The sequence below is a fragment of the Bos javanicus genome, chromosome 28 (assembly GCF_032452875.1).
Source record: "Bos javanicus breed banteng chromosome 28, ARS-OSU_banteng_1.0, whole genome shotgun sequence".
Taxonomy (NCBI): Eukaryota; Metazoa; Chordata; class Mammalia; order Artiodactyla; family Bovidae; genus Bos; species Bos javanicus.
In genome coordinates, this window is record NC_083895.1 from 5,096,977 (window position 1) to 5,112,650 (window position 15,674).

The 15,674-nt window shown below is 43.9% G+C and overlaps 1 protein-coding gene across 8 annotated transcripts in view; it reads right to left on the reverse strand.

The window, feature by feature from the left end:
* TTC13 (tetratricopeptide repeat domain 13) overlaps positions 1-15,550 on the reverse strand; it is a 102,864-nt gene extending 87,314 nt beyond the window's left edge. For 3 of the 8 annotated variants that reach the window (XM_061404807.1, XM_061404806.1, XM_061404805.1), the window contains exon 1: positions 15,209-15,538. In XM_061404807.1, the coding sequence (XP_061260791.1) occupies positions 15,209-15,473 (265 nt within the window). In that variant the 5' untranslated portion in view covers positions 15,474-15,538. Of the gene's footprint in view, positions 1-15,208 lie in introns of all 8 variants that reach the window. The other 5 variants (XM_061404802.1, XM_061404804.1, XM_061404803.1 and 2 more) reach the window with 4 other exon arrangements.
* Positions 15,551-15,674: the final 124 nt, after the last annotated feature.

Genomic DNA, 15,674 nt, shown 5'->3' on the forward strand with positions numbered 1-15,674 from the left:
AATACGAATCAGTGAGGTACCACTGCACACCCACTGGGATAGGTACAATTTTTTAAAATGGGAGATCACAAGTGCTGACAAAGATAGAGAAATGAATCCTTGTGCAATGTTGATGGGGATGTAAAATGGTGTGATCACTGTAGAGTTGGGTGGTTCCTCAGAAAGTTAAACACAGAATTACCATCTGGTCCCACTACTGCACTCCTAGGAGCATACCCCAAAGTGACTCCTGGGCCTCTAACAAGTACACATACGCACATATTCATAGCAGCACTACTTACAATAACCAAAAGGTGGAAACAGCCTAAATGTCCATCAACAGATAATGGATAAACAAACTGGGATACATATATACAACGAAATATTATTCAGCCTTAAAAATGAATGAAGTCCTGATACGTATTACAACATGTAAGAACCTCCAAAGCAAAACCTAAGTGAAAGGAACTCGACACAAAAGGTCACGTAGAGTATGATTCGTTTATATGAAATACCCAGAATAGGAAAATCCACAGACACAGCCTGTGCCTTGGAGGGGAATGCCGTAGGAGTTTACCTTGGAATGATGGGACATGTCTTAGGGTAACTGCACTAACCAGCATACTAAACACCCCGAGCTTGTCCACTAGAGAATGGTTAACTTTTTGTTATGTGAATTTTGCTTCAATAAATTATTTTTTTAAATGTGCTCTAATTCAGCAGTCATGTTCAAGGAACCACATGAACCAATTTAGCTGAATTCTCACTTGAGCCCTGGTGGAGAGCACAGACTGAAGCCGGAATGTTAAGTCTCACAAAGCACAGAGGGGTTTCAAGGCTGGATGGGTTCAGACTAGGGTGCAGAAAGGGGAGGAGTATTCCAGGCAGGAGGAGTGGTATACAAAAAGACAATGGCAAGCAAATGCAAAGGGGCAGTGGGCTGACAACCCTAGCTAGGAGGGAGCTGCTGCTGGAAAATAAAAAAATATGAGTTTAAAAGGTAAGTGGTCAGACTAGGGTAAGTAATGGACCCAGAGAAAGACTTTAGGCTGACAAGAATGAAGAAGCAGTAATGCTTGTTAATCAGTAGTTGAGTATGCGTTAATTTATAACCTCTCTCTCCTACCTTTTAAAAAAGGTACAATTTGCGAACTTACCACCCACTGAGCACTGTGCTAAAGCACTGCACAGACATTGGCTGTATTCTAACAATCCCTCCACTCTGTGGGATTCTTTTCAGTTTCAACAAATAAACATCTATATAATTTAAAACAGCTATACAGCATTCCATTGCATAGAATTTAACCACACTCCTCACATTGAATACTTAAGATGTCCTTTCTTATTTCCTTAATATAGATACTGTTTCAGCGAGTATCCTTGGGCTATATTTTTTGCAAATTTACCCAACTGGGCAATTAAAGTATAACACATGTAATTGCTGAGGCAAAAATTCTAACACTTTCCATTATATCGCTCCATTTCCATCCCAATACTAAAAGTAATTTCATTCCTGTTGGCAGTGTATAGCATCACTATCTCTCTCTAGAGTATTGCCATTATTTTCACCTTTCCCAAACTGAACACAGTACTAGTAAGAGTAACCTTTTGATTTATTGGCCATTTGTATCTCTTTGTAAATTGATTTTGTTGTTGTTGTTTAGTCGCTAAGTCATGTCTGACTCTTTGCAACCCCATGGATTGTAGCCTGCCAGGCACAAAGTCCATGGGATTTCCCAGGCAAGAATACTGGAGTGGGTTGCCATTTCCTTCTCCAGGGGATCTTCCTTACCCAGGAATCGAACCCACACCTCCTACATTCGTAGGTGTGTTCTGTACCACTGAGCCACCAGGGAAGTCCAAATTGCGTATGTCCTTTGCTAATTTGTAAGTCATGTGATCTATTCTGGTCTAAGATATAGGGAATAATTTCTAATTATCTATTTTCCAAATGGTTAGCGAGTTGCTTCAGGGCCACTTATGAAATTATCATTTTAGTTGAATGCCACCTTTATAAGACATTTAGACACTGGAACCTATTTCTGCTGCTGCTAAGTCACTTCAGTTGTGTCCAACTCTGTGTGACACCATAGACGGCAGCCCACCAGGTTCCCCTGTGCCTGGGATTCTCCAGGCAAGATACTGGACTGGGTTGCCATTTCCTTCTCCAATGCATCACGCATGCTAAGTCACTTCAATCGTGTCCGACTCTATGCAACCCCATAGATGGCAGCCCACCAGGCTCCTCTGTCCACAGGATTCTCTAGGCAAGAATACTGGAGTGGGTTGCCATTTCCTTCTCCAGGGATATATTTCTAGACTTTTTAAAAAAATCTTTGAGATGATTTATGTGAAAGTGAAAGTCACTCAGTTGTGTCTGACTCTTTGCGACCCCATGGGCTGCAGCACGCCAGACTTCCCTGTCTATCACCAACTCCCGAAGCTTGACAGTGAAGGCAGATCTGAACAAAGTTAAGCATTGACAGGTGAAGGCCCATGGGAGACTGGCAGGACTGGGAGAGCGGTCCAGGCAGAGACACAGCCTGCTGTCAATCTTTTGTCTTCTTAATTGACTAGAGGTGAATATTTTACCTCCACATTATTGAAATTTTAACTGCTCTATTAATGTCTTACAGTGGATCACTATATCAACTACACATAATTATATCAAAGTCTTTTTACTATTTACTCACTTAGCATCTTATTGTACTGGATAAAACCTCCCCAAAGTGCTCAACACTAGTGATAAAAGGCACCCCAGATTATTCTTGACATTAACATGTCATTTGATGACCCAGAATTTCCTCAACTTCTGACAATAATTCTTTTTCATTTAACATTTTTAAACATCCAGGGGGAAGCTGCTCTATGTAGCTATTTTGAGATTGATATATTTTACCATATAAAGGAAGAATTCTCCGCTTCACCAAAAATTTTAAATCTGGAAAGCTGACTGAAATTTATCGGGTGATTTTTGGATATTTCTCTATGCTAATCGTATGATTTTTCTCCTTTGATCTATCAAGTGATCAAAGTTGAACACTCTTCTGTACTTCTAGAATAAACTAATTGATCAAGGCAGATTATTCTTTTATTTGCTGGCTTTAGTTTACTAATATTTCACTTAGGATTATTATAACTATGTTAACAGCTTTCTTTCCTTCCCCCACTCCCCAACTTTATCGGATTCTGGCATCAGTGGTTTTGGTGGTTTGGTAAGGTCTGTGATAGGAAAATAGTTTGTTCTAGTTGTAACTAGAGTTGTCTGGCCTAGGAGGTTAAATTTGTTCTTTAATCTAAAAATATTTAATTCACTATGGAGTCAACTATCTTCTAGTAATAACCCTGCTGCTGCTAAGTCACTTCAGTTGTGTCCGACTCTGTGCGACCCCATAGACAGCAGCCCACCAGGCTCCCCCGTCCCTGGGATTCTCCAGGCAACAACACTGGAGTGGGTTGCCATTTCCTTCTCCAATGCATCAAAGTGGAAAGTGAAAGAAGTCGCTCAGTCGTGTCCGACCCTCAGTGACCCCATGGACTGCAGCCTACCAGGCTCCTCCATCCATGGGATTTTCCAAGCAAGAGTACTGGAGTGGAATAATAACCTAGTTGTATTTAAATGCTATAGATTTCCATGAAATTAGGAAATGTCTGTTTTCCTCATTGTTTAGGTCATACAAGTAATTGAATTGTGATTACCGCAGAAATATTCTCAAAACACATTACACAATCTCATTTTTTTCTTCTACATCATTTTTCTGGATATTTCTCTATTGCTTCATATTTTTAACCTATTAGCAGAGATTTCTATGCAGTTGTCTCTTAAATCTAATGGCTTCTCCAGTGGTGCACATATCCCTCATTCATTACACACAGTTGCATCTGCTCCCTATTTACATGTTAGCCTTCTCAGATTGATCTATTTTATTGTTTGAAGATGCAGCTCTTGGATCTATTGACCAATTTCACTGTTGCTCTAATTCATTTATTCTGGCTATGTTTTTTTTTAGTCCTGCAATTTCCCTTATTTCCTCTTCTAGTTTCTCAAGTTTAGTATCCAGTTCATTTATTTCCTTTCCTCTTTAATACTAAGATGCCACAGAAAGCTTCAGCAGGAAGATCACTGATGGTGGTGACAGGAGGATTGGAGACTGGAGCAGGAAGGCCAGGTGGAGGCTGTGACCAGTTAAAAAGCAGCAAAGTCCCAACATATGTAGAGGCCACTGGGTTAAAAGAGGGTCATAGTCTAAAGAGATATGAAGTAAAAAGGACAAGGCTTTTTGCATAAAACTGGGCACGGGAGGAGGAAAGAGGCATTATTCCCAGTCTGTGCAGCTAGAGATTCGGAGCTGTGCCAGGAACTGAAGTTGGGAGTTTAGGAGGAAGAGTGCTTTTAGAGGGATAAAGCGCTACCTCTGAGCTTAAGCAAGTGTTCGTGACATGCTAAACCGGGAGCTGTCTTGTGTGTAGTAGGGGATTTCAGAGAAAGAGAGAGCTACAGATATAAATTTGATAATCATAAGTGGTGGATGATTAAGCAGGTAGGATCTCTAAGAAAGCTTAGGAAGCTTAAGTTCAGTGAGAAGGAAAGCTGACCCTGATGGAGACAAGATATTTAAGAGACAGAGGGAAAATAAACTTGGTAATTTACCTTTTTCTGAGGAGGTATTTTATAATTGTTTCTTACAATTGTTCTACATCTTTGTCATAAAGATATACGGAGTTACAATGATTCCTAAAGGGAAATACAGTCGATCCTTGAACAACACAGGGGTTAGGGGTACTGATTTTCCACGCAGTTAAAAATTTGTGTATAACTTATAGTTAGCCCTCCGAATCCGCAGTTCCACAATCGCATTTACCCCACAGATCATGTGGCACCATAGCATCTCCTACTGAAAAAAAATCCACGTGTAAGTGAACCTGCACAGTTCACACCCATGTTGTTCAAGGGCCGGCTGCACTGGTTTCTTCTCATTTTTCTTGACTAGCCTTGCTAAATTAGTGCCTAATTAATGTCTGTATTTTCAAAGAACCAGCTCTTCTTTTAATATTTAAATCTACTCTTTCCCTGGCTTCAAATGTGATTAGTTTGGCAGCAAAGTAATAGAGTGGTTCAGAGCACAGGATGACTCAGATTAGATGCCTAACTGGCTGTCTGACTTTGTGCAGGATTTCTCTTGAATTTCTCTTAGCCTCAGTTTCCTCATTTGTGAAACAGCAATGAGTACCACCACACACCCTCATAGGGCAATTGTGAGGAATGGACATAATGTATACAGTTCACAGAACGACTGTGAAATGTTAGTATATACATCTAGGCTAAAACTGCTGGTTCTTTCCTGAAAATTTCTTCCTCCTGCTTTTTTGAAGTTTATTTTGGCCTCCACAGTACTTTACAGCTTTCAAAATAATTTCACAAACATTTTTTTTTTGATGCTCCACTCTCTGAAACTGGTAGAACATATTTTGGGCTCATTGTACCCAAGGGGAATGACGATCAATGTTAACGGACATGTTCAAGGTCACAAAACAGAGAAACAGTGAGATGAAGGTTTGCCACAGCTATGCTCCAGGATACTCCATGGACAGAGGTACACAGCACATCTGTCATCACTCATCACACCAATGCAGGGTCCTAGTAATCATTTACTGCAGCAATGCCATCCAACTTCTTTTTTCTCCTAAGCCATATACACAGCCGACTTTAAGAAGAGTGTCTCCGGTGAAGATATGGGACCTGACTGTAGGACATGGAGACAGTGTACACAAACATCTTCTTTGAGGAATTCTGCGGTAAAAGTAAACAGAGAGATGAGGTGGTGGCTGGAAGGACTCGGTGGTCCTGTCTGTGCTGCAAGATGGAAACTATTATAACCATTTGTATGCTGATGGAAGATGTGAAGGAAGGACTCTGGGCACAAGGAGAATGCTGCACTAGGCTGAAGCAGCCTCCACGGCAACCGGACCACAGCTAGGTGGGAAAGCGTGGAAGTTCTCTCCTGATTGCTTCCTTCTCAATCAAGAAAGAGGAGAGCATTACCTCCTGCTGAGGAGAGACGTGTCGCTGGAAGGAGAGTGCATGTGACACACATTCCCGTCCTGCAAGTAAAACTGACGGAAAGCTTGCCAACAGCAAACCCTATGGCCAATCCCTGAAGGAAAGTGTTTTATAAGGAATTCCAGAGCTGCTGCTGTGCTCATCATTTGACCACTTCATTCTAGGTATGAAAGATGGTGGGCCTGGTTCATCTGAACACAAGGATGACTGGGCTTTTCCCATGGAGGAGCTAGAACTTGGAAGTCAAGTGCCAGACATTTATTGACAATTGTAGTCCCAACCGTAGGATAACCTGTGGTTGGAGCAGCTACCTGAAGGCCAAGCAGGTGCTACATGGCATTAAGTTATAGTACCTTTGCTTTGATCAATTTCCACATTTGTAAGACAACCACTGGTGAGGATGAAATTGGGTCCCCCTAACACCGAATTGTCCTGCCAGTTTATGATTAACCTTTCTATTCAAAACTTTATTCTCTTTCTCATTCTGCCCCTGTTCCCCTCAAGACTGAGGAGCATCAAAGAAAAGTGGGAGTTGTTGAAACCAAGTATAAAACCAGGTACAAAAGCCCCTCCATATACCCTTTTTCTTGTTTGTAGAAAAAAGGCTTTAGTTCCCCAGGTGTTCCCTGAGTTTCAAAGAGCAGATTCAAGCAGTAACCATTTAGGGAAGTGAGGGAATACAGAAACTAAGGAAAAGCAGTCAAGCAAGGAAAGTTGTTGTTATTCAGTTGCTAAGTTGTGTCCAACTTTCTGCAACCCCATGGACTATAGCAACTGGTTTCTCTGTTCTCCACTATCTCCCTAAGTTTGCTCAAACTCATGTCCACTGAGTCAGTGATGCCATCCAACCATCTCATCTTCTGAGGCCCCCTTCTCATCTTGCCCTCAATCTTTCCCAGCATCAGGGTCTTTTCCAATGTGTTGGCTTTTCACATCAATGGCCAAAGTACTGTACCCTCAGCATCAGTCCTTCCAATGAATATTCAGGACTGATTTCCTTTAGGATTGACTGGTTTATCTCCTTGCTGTCCAAAGGATCCTCAAGAGTCTTCTCCAGCACCATAATTCAAAAGCGTCTATTCAAAGCAAGAAAAGTAGCTAAAATAATAGTTCAGCAATAAAAGTCCCAGTTCCTCCTGAAGGGATATACATAACAATCTGATGCATATCTTGGAGATGTTCTGCAGAAGCAGAGAGCCCACCCAGGTGGAGGATGGTGACTGCCTGCTGACCACAAGCCTGTAGCCCCAGGCTGGCTGAACCAGAAGGCTGATGATTAAGATTTTCAAAACATCACCTAATTACCTCACCATCAACCAATCAGAAGAAAATCCACAGCCTATAACTCTCATCCCAAAGGTTGCCTTTAAGACCCTTCCCTGAAAGCTTATGGAGAGTTTGGGTTTTTTGAGCATAAGCTGCCATTCTTCCTGGCTTGGTGCCCTGCAAATAAACACTGAGCTTTCCTTCATGACAATCCAGTATCAGCAGATCAGCTTTGCTGTGCTATGGGCAAACAGACTCAAGTTCGGTTCGGTAACAGAGGTGCTGTATATTAACTTCCTGGAGGGTCCCAAGTGGTATTTTCTTTCAAACTGTAATAACAGGAAAAGTAGTAACTGGGGAAATTCTCAAGAATTTATATATTTCTTTTATTCTAATATTATTCATCAGTAATGTGTAATTACTGAGATTACTTACCTGAGATGTGTAAGTTATCATAAAACAAATTGAAAATAGAGGCTGCCCACTGAGAATTAAGATTATAAAGTCAACATAATTAATCCTCTAGAACAAGGATCTGCAAAAGCCATCTTAAAGAGAGAATGGCTTTTTAGCAAAACATGAATATAATCTGATTGAAGCTCACATATTAACTCACATGAAAGTATTAACACAGGTACAGAATGTAAAGGAGCTGGTCAGTTGCACAGAATGGAAAAAGAAGCATGGAAGCAAATTACGCAGCACCAATTCAAAAACAGAATAGCGTGGCAGGTGCTGCAGGCAACCAACAGGGCAGCGGGCCTTATCCACAAAGGCTGATCATTTAGCCTGGAGTTTAAGCTGGACTGAAAATGCATCTGATGCTCAAGGTGTACTTTTACAAGCTGAAGACTTGTTCATAAGCCCACACCTACTATCAAACATCATCATCTCTACTGGGGAAGCTGAAGCAGATCTAGGCAGTAATGTAGAACCATTATTGACAAGGAAACATGGTGTCACTTAGAACATCCCAAACACAGGCAGAAAAAAGTCACAAGAGAAGTCAACTGGTCTCCTGTGCGGAAGTGGCGCCAAGTAGAGGGCACACCTCCTAACACATGTGAAGAACACGGGCACCCGAGCAGAGCCCATGCACTGTGCCAGTTCCTGAATCAGAGATGAAGCTACAGCAAGTATTTCCCAGTGAAACAAGGGTGACACAGAATAAGACTATCAACTCGCTTAAGAACAGATAGCAGTTATTGGTTTGGGGTTCTGTCTGGTTACATCCATTACTCAGTTTGTGAAAACTTAGGGAGCTTTACACTTGTGATACAAGCATTTTTCTGCATATGTCATATTTCAATAAAGAGTGAAAAAAAAGGACAGCAGATGGAAAATGTTGGAAAGCATTAACCCAAAGTGAAAAGTATTAAAATTCTGCTTTAATAAATTTTGTACTTATTCTGTCTGCAAGATAACAAGCTTAAACAAAAAGAAAAGATGTCCTCTTTGAAACACTACATTATGAAAAGGAGATGCTGTATAAGTTGGTCAGTCAGCCAAATATTTACCAAGTGCAAAAAAGCCAAGCTGTAACTACACACTGTAAAAGACACTTTTTGAAAAGTTTTTATAGAGAAAGTGCTCTGCCACTTCCCGTAGTCATGCTCCATGCAGTTAGATTTTAAAACCCAGGCCATGTATTTTTTGCCAGCATCCAGAGGGGAAAAAAATAACCCTTGTCATCCAAAAGTGAAAGTGTGAAAGTGTTAAGTCACTCAGTTGTGTCTGACTCTGTGACTCCATGGACTGTAGCCCGCCACACTCCTCTGTCCACGGGATTTTTCAGGCAAGAATACTGAAGTAGGCTGCCATGCCCTCCTCCAGGGGATCTTCCCAACCCATGGATTGAATCCGGGTCTCTAGCAATGAGGGCAGATTGTTTACTGTTTGAGCCACCAGGTCACCCAAAGCAGAACACATCTACCAGCATACAGAAACTTGTAAAAGATAAAAGTAATTCTTAATGACAACAGCTCTACAGGAAAAAGCTAGTGAGTATGGAAATACCATTTGCAAATACCATGGTGATTGTAGCCATGAAATTAAAAGACGCTTGCTCCTTGGAAGAAAGGCAATGACAAACCTAAACAGCATATTAAAAAGCAGAGACATTACTTTGCCGACAATACTTTGCAGACAAAGGTCCATCTAGTCAAAGCTATGGTTTTTTTAGTAGTAATGTATGAATGTAGAGTTGGACCATAAAGAAGGCTGAGCTCTGAAGAATTGATGCTTTTGAACCGTGGTGCTGGAGAACACTCTTGAGAGGCTCTTGGACAGCAAGGAGATTAAACCTAAAGGAAATCAATTCTGAATATTCATTGGAAGGACTGATGCTGAAGCTCCAATAATTTGGCCATATGATGCAAAGAGCCAACTCACTGGAAAAGACCCTGATGCTGGGAAAGACTGAAGGCAGGAGAAGGGGACGACAGAGGATGAGATGGTTGGATGTCATCACCAACTCAATAGTCAGGAGTCTGAGCAAACTCTGGGAGATTGTGAAGGACAGGGAAGCCTGGAGAGCTGCAGTTCATGGGGTCACAAAGAGTTGGACACGACTGAGCAACTGAACAACAAATGCAGATACCATAGGGTATCAGCTTCACTGGGTGCTCACTACAAAGAACCACCCCTAAATCAGATGATTTTCTGAAAAATGCTGCTCACCCTCCCAGTGATCAGTGGCCTGGGCTGGCGGAGGTAACAATACACGGATCTCTTCATCATTCCAAGCCTGAACCTCTGTGCTTGAAATAAGCTAACTCCTTTACACCGGCAAATTTATTTGTGTGCTTTAAAAAGATCAGAAGAGATCAGCCACAAAACTGTGTATGATAACACCGAAAATCGGGGCCAAGGGAAGAAGGGGTCAAGGAAACACTGCAGCTGAAAGGGTTACTTACAGCTGCCATGACTGGGCATAAAACTTGGCTCTCAGCTTCCCCGCAGCCAGAACAAAAGAGGAAATGGCTCTCATTACAGAAGCTTCCCTCTATTGATTCCTTACCACCTTGAAGACACAGCCATAATTTAAGGCTGTGAGCAATAAGATCAATTTCATGTATTTAAAAAACCAGTTCCTCAATTAAGAGAGAGATCATAAACACTGACAATCTTTAAGTCTGTCTGATTGTCAAAAACACAGAGCTACATTCACAACCACTTCCTTGTTTATCTGGCAGTTAAAACTCCCAAATCAGACAGACACTAATATTTGGTTCTCCATAAAGAACGGTGAGAAAATAGAACTCAAATCTGGGATTATTAATTTCAACAAACTAAAGAAAATTACTTCAGGTTGTGAAGTAATTATTGGACTTGACTGAGGCATTAAGCATGGACAGTTGCTAACACCACCAGCTGGATGAAGGTGGCTATCTGAAAATGACCATAAAGACATCAAGGACTAAAACACCTCACCTAGGAGTAGACAAAAAACTCTCAAGAAGACAGTAGCAAGAAAACAGCTCACATAAATTTACTGTTCTATTAATACATTTTCAAATAAGGAAAACAAAAGTATTTTTGAATCAAGTACTATAAGAGCATACGTTTTAACTAAAATACAGCTGGACCTTCTATAAAGAACACGTAAAGACATATTTAATACAGATGAATGCCGCACTGGAATGAGATGCAGCTTAACTTTGGCTGAAGAGCAGAAATGAAAACCTGATTTCTTGAATCAGTGGACAAGTGACAATTTAACTAAACCTTACTTTACCGGATCTGTGACTTCAGGGCGTCAGGTTAAGGATACCGCGGTTCCGATAACTCAGATGGTAAAGAATCTTCCGGATTTGATCCCTGGAAGATCCCCTGGAGAAGGGAATGGCTACCCACTCTAGAATTCTTGCCTGGAGAATCCATGCCAGGCAAAAGAAGCCTGGCAAGGCTACAGTTCATGGGGTCACAAAGAGTCAGACAGGACTGAGCGACTAACACACTTTTAAGATTTCTCCAAGTCTCACTCCATCCGAGTCTCTGCTCATATCACCTTAGCAGAGGCCTTCCCAGGGCTTCTCAAAGAAGCATCCCCACAGCACTCTGTTTCTGGAGGTACTTTTCCCCAGGCCTAGTGCATGCTGATTCCTTATTCCAGCAGAACACAGGCTCCAGGGAGGAGCTCAGCCAACTGTGCTGTGACCCCAGCGCCTCCAACACTAAGGAGCATCCAGGAGGCATACAGACAGGTTTTCAGTTAAATAACAGACCAGTCCCCTCTACAGTCCAAAATGTCAGATTCAATGGAACAATCCTGCACATACATAAACATAAAATTCTAGGACAAGCCACCTAAGAGTATAACTCTCAACAAACAAACCTAAAGGGCATAGGACTTTACCAATAATATTAGTAAGAAGGTGGCACTAGGGGTAAAGAATACTTCTGCCCATGCAGGAGACATAGGAGACACAGGTTCAATCCCTGGGTTGGGAAGATCCCCTGCAAAAGGAAATGGCAACCCATTCCAGTACTCTTGCCTGGGGAATCCCATGGACAGAGGAGACTGCCAGGCTATAGTCCATGGGGTTGCAAACAGTCAGACACTACTGAAGCAACCCACACAAATTATACTAATATGCAAATATTACTGACAAGTAGTTCACAGATAGGCTAGGTTCAAACCCTGGCTTGACTCTCTACTGAGTAACCATTCTCTTTGCCTCAGTTTCCCCATGTAAAATGGAGACAAAAATAATTCCTACTTCAGTGTCAAGCACTGTGTTAAAGAAGGATGCAGTGTTGACAAGTATAAAACCAGAGGAAAGAATTAGGAGTAAACTTCGGTTCCTTTCTTCCCACAATTCCAAACTACAAACGGGGCAAAGATAACAAGGAAGGGGAGGAGCATTTACTTTTATTTAAAAAAATATGTACATTACAGCATTCATTTTTTAAAAGAGTAGGATGATTTTCACCATAGGAAAACAGAGTATCAGAAGTTTGAGGCTATACATGCTATTCAAACAAACTGCAAAATGTAAAAACGTGCTAGAGGAGAAAAAGTTGAAGGGGGGCTAGGGAACAGGAAAGCCAGGCTGAGCCCCATGGCACTGAGACCATCCAAGCCTGTCGTCTGGGCAACTGGGCTCCCCGAGGCTGCTCCCTGAGGCCTGGATTCCGGCCACTGTCCTCTCCAGACCGACAGCTCCCACCAGCCATTCTCCTCAGCCCTACAGTCACTGAAGTTTCTGTCTTTAGAGAATACATACACAGCTCATCCGAAGGTGTGCAGATTCAGGCTCATGCAGGCATCAACTCAGTTATTTATATCTAGCAGTAGTGGGAAGGCTTCTGAAAAGCCACTGTAAAGCCTCTGAAAAGGGGCTGGCTTGATTTGGGGCTGGACAGTCCAGTGACATGATTAATAGTTGGTGAGGTCACGTCTTGATTTTGAATAACTGATTAGTTCTGGATCCTGACACTTGCTTAAACCTGATGCAGAGCATGAGCCCCTCAGGCTATGATCTGGCTCGCTCTAAATCCTGAATTTGTTGCTACATCTGTTCTTCTTGGAACAGAGAGGGATCAAGGTAGGTTTCACTTGCTTCTACCTGGTTGTCTAGGACAAGGATGGAGAAATGAGAAACATTTGGGCAAGTTTCTATGACAAAAGAGAGGGCTTCTGTCACACACAACACTAGTAACACCAACCGGAACACCTGGGGACCCATAGAGCATAAGCAGTTGACCCTGGCAATTACTTCCCAGGTGACAACAGCAGCAGCCAAGCCACTTCGGCTGCTACTGGAACATTCATGTCAGCCCAGGGGAGGCTATCTGGAAGACTGAGAAAATAAGTACTACGTGGAGGCGATACAGAGAAACATTTAAATAACGCTTAAAGCCTCTGTTCATCCTCTGAAGCAGAGACCATTAGGCTCTGTATGTGAAGGCATGGAGGATGAACAGGATTCTTCCAAATGCCCTGGTTCTGAAAACTGACATTTATCATTTGGGGGAAAAGCATAATGCAAGTCAGAGTTGGCTCCAATGAGGACTCTTAGCCATTGGCATAAGCCTGATGCTACAAAATGAAATGTGTCACCTAGATCAACAAAATCAACTGATTTCATAATTAAACTGATTTGTCTCTTTCATTGCCTAGAATCAGGGTCTCCTTTAGCCAGTGAGCACCATATGAATATAGGAGGGAAAGGAAGGGAAGGTTTATGCACTACTTTCTATATGCCTATAAATATTACAAATGTGTTTTCCTAATTATAACCACTGAGTGTTTCAGACAAATTTTGTCAGGAGTCTGACTACCTGGGCTCCTCCCTGTCCAACTGTGGGCCCTCAGGAAAGTGATGATTTCACTGTGCCTCCATTTTCTCCTCCTAGAAAAGGAGCTACCATCCAATGACATAGTAACCAGGGCTCTAACAGGCTAAGAGAATTGCCTCACCAACTTAAAGTTCTTAAAACAGCACCTGGCACACAGCAAGCACTGCAAAAGTGCATGACAGCTATTTCTCATTTTCCTCACAACATCCTTGTGAAAAAAAGGAAACCCTGTCATTAGGGAACAGTCTCCAATTTACAGAGGAGGCAATTATGCAAAGACAGGCAATTAACCTGATCAGAGTCACAGAAAGTGACAGAGGTAAAAGCTATTCTCTTTCCACTGTGCATTTATGCTGTTACTGGCCACGGCCTACTACAAAATACAGAAGTCACATAACCCTCAGTGAGTGAGACTCCCTCAAGGAAGTCAGATTGTGGTGAAAGGAAATCACACTGTGCTAATCTCGACATTTCATCTCAACCAAAAATACTTATCGTCTTCCTAGGTAAACAATGCTAGACTGCTGTCAGGCCATAAAACCAACCAGCCAGCTCCTATGAGTCAAGCAGACCCCGACGTTTCAAAAGCAAACCTCAAGGGAACTCACACAGGCCAAGAGGAAAGAGGAAGGAGAAGGGAGGGGATTGAAAGGTAAAAATACCCACTTAGTGAAAGTGTTAGTTGCTTCACTTGTGTCTGACTCTTTGCGACCCCATGGACAACTGTTGCCCACCAGGCTCATCTGTTCATGGGATTCTCCAGGCAAGAACACTGGAGTGGGTAGCCATTCCCTTCTCCAGGGTATCTTCCCAACCCAGGGATTGAACCCAGGTCTCCTGCATTATAGGCACCAGGGAAAAAAATGGACATACGTACCCTGCCTCTACTGAGACCAGTAGTGCCCAACCTAAATGAATGAGCTGACCCAGTGCCAAGACGCACACACTATGTCTGACATACATGGGAGCCCACAGGGCTATTTTTACTCTCTGGGGACACCTGACAGATCACAGGTCAGTCTTAAACATCTGTCAGTGAACAGATAAAATGAGGTTACTCTTCTGTTCCCTCCTTTTTCCCAGGGATCAAATTCTCGGAGGCTATGTATAATACAAAACCTCAATAGGGACGTCAGGAAATCTTATTTCCAGATCTAAGATGAGCCAGACATCCCTGCTCCGGGCACGGGTCTGGTCCTTTTTGCTCCTTCTCTCGCTCACACAGCACCCGCAGGGGGCCGGAGCAGAGACTGATGCTGCCACGGGCCACCTGCCATCTACTCCTCCACCCTTTGGAAAGTTGCTAGGGCTGCAGAGAGCCCGCCCTGGCCTCGGGAGAATGCTGCCAGCTTTTTTCACTATTCACCGCCCTCCCCAAGGCGGCCTCAGGAGGAGGGCGCGCAGCTGCATGGGTACGAGCGGCGGGAAGCGGCCCTGGTGCAACATTTCGAGAAGCCGGCTCCCGCAGGGATACACGCCGCGGCCCGCTGCAGCGAGGCCAGGGCGGACGGCACCGGCGCCGAGGCCCGCAGCCCCTACGGCCCAGCCGCGCCGGCACTCCGCCGCAACCCTGACGCCCGCCCGCCGCCCCCCACTCACCGCCGCACTCGGCAGAGTACTGGTCCCGCCAGTCCCCGGACTGCGGGCTGCAACCGCCGCCCGCCGGGGCCTCCTGCTGCTGCCGGTGCTGCAGCTCCTGCTTGAGCAGGGACAGCGGCGAGTAGTGCTCGGTGGCTAAGGCGCCGGGTCCTGGCCCGGCAGACAGAACCCCCAGCAGCAGCAGCACCAAGACGCTCCGGGCGGCGTCCGCGGCGGCCACAGCGCCGCCCCAGCAGCCGCCGCAGCAGCAGCCGGCAGGTGCCATCTTCCCTCAAGGCGCATGTGCGGCGGCCCTCGCAGCACGCTGCGCCCTCCCAGCCTTAACCCGCGGCGGGCAGGTGGGCTGTGGCAAGGGGGCCGAAGAAGGGGTGGGCATAGCACTGCCTGCTGGGAGTTGTAGTCCCAGCTCAGCCTAGCCGGAGCGCCCCGTTTCGGTGCTGGGACTGCGAGTCCCAGCAAGCACCGC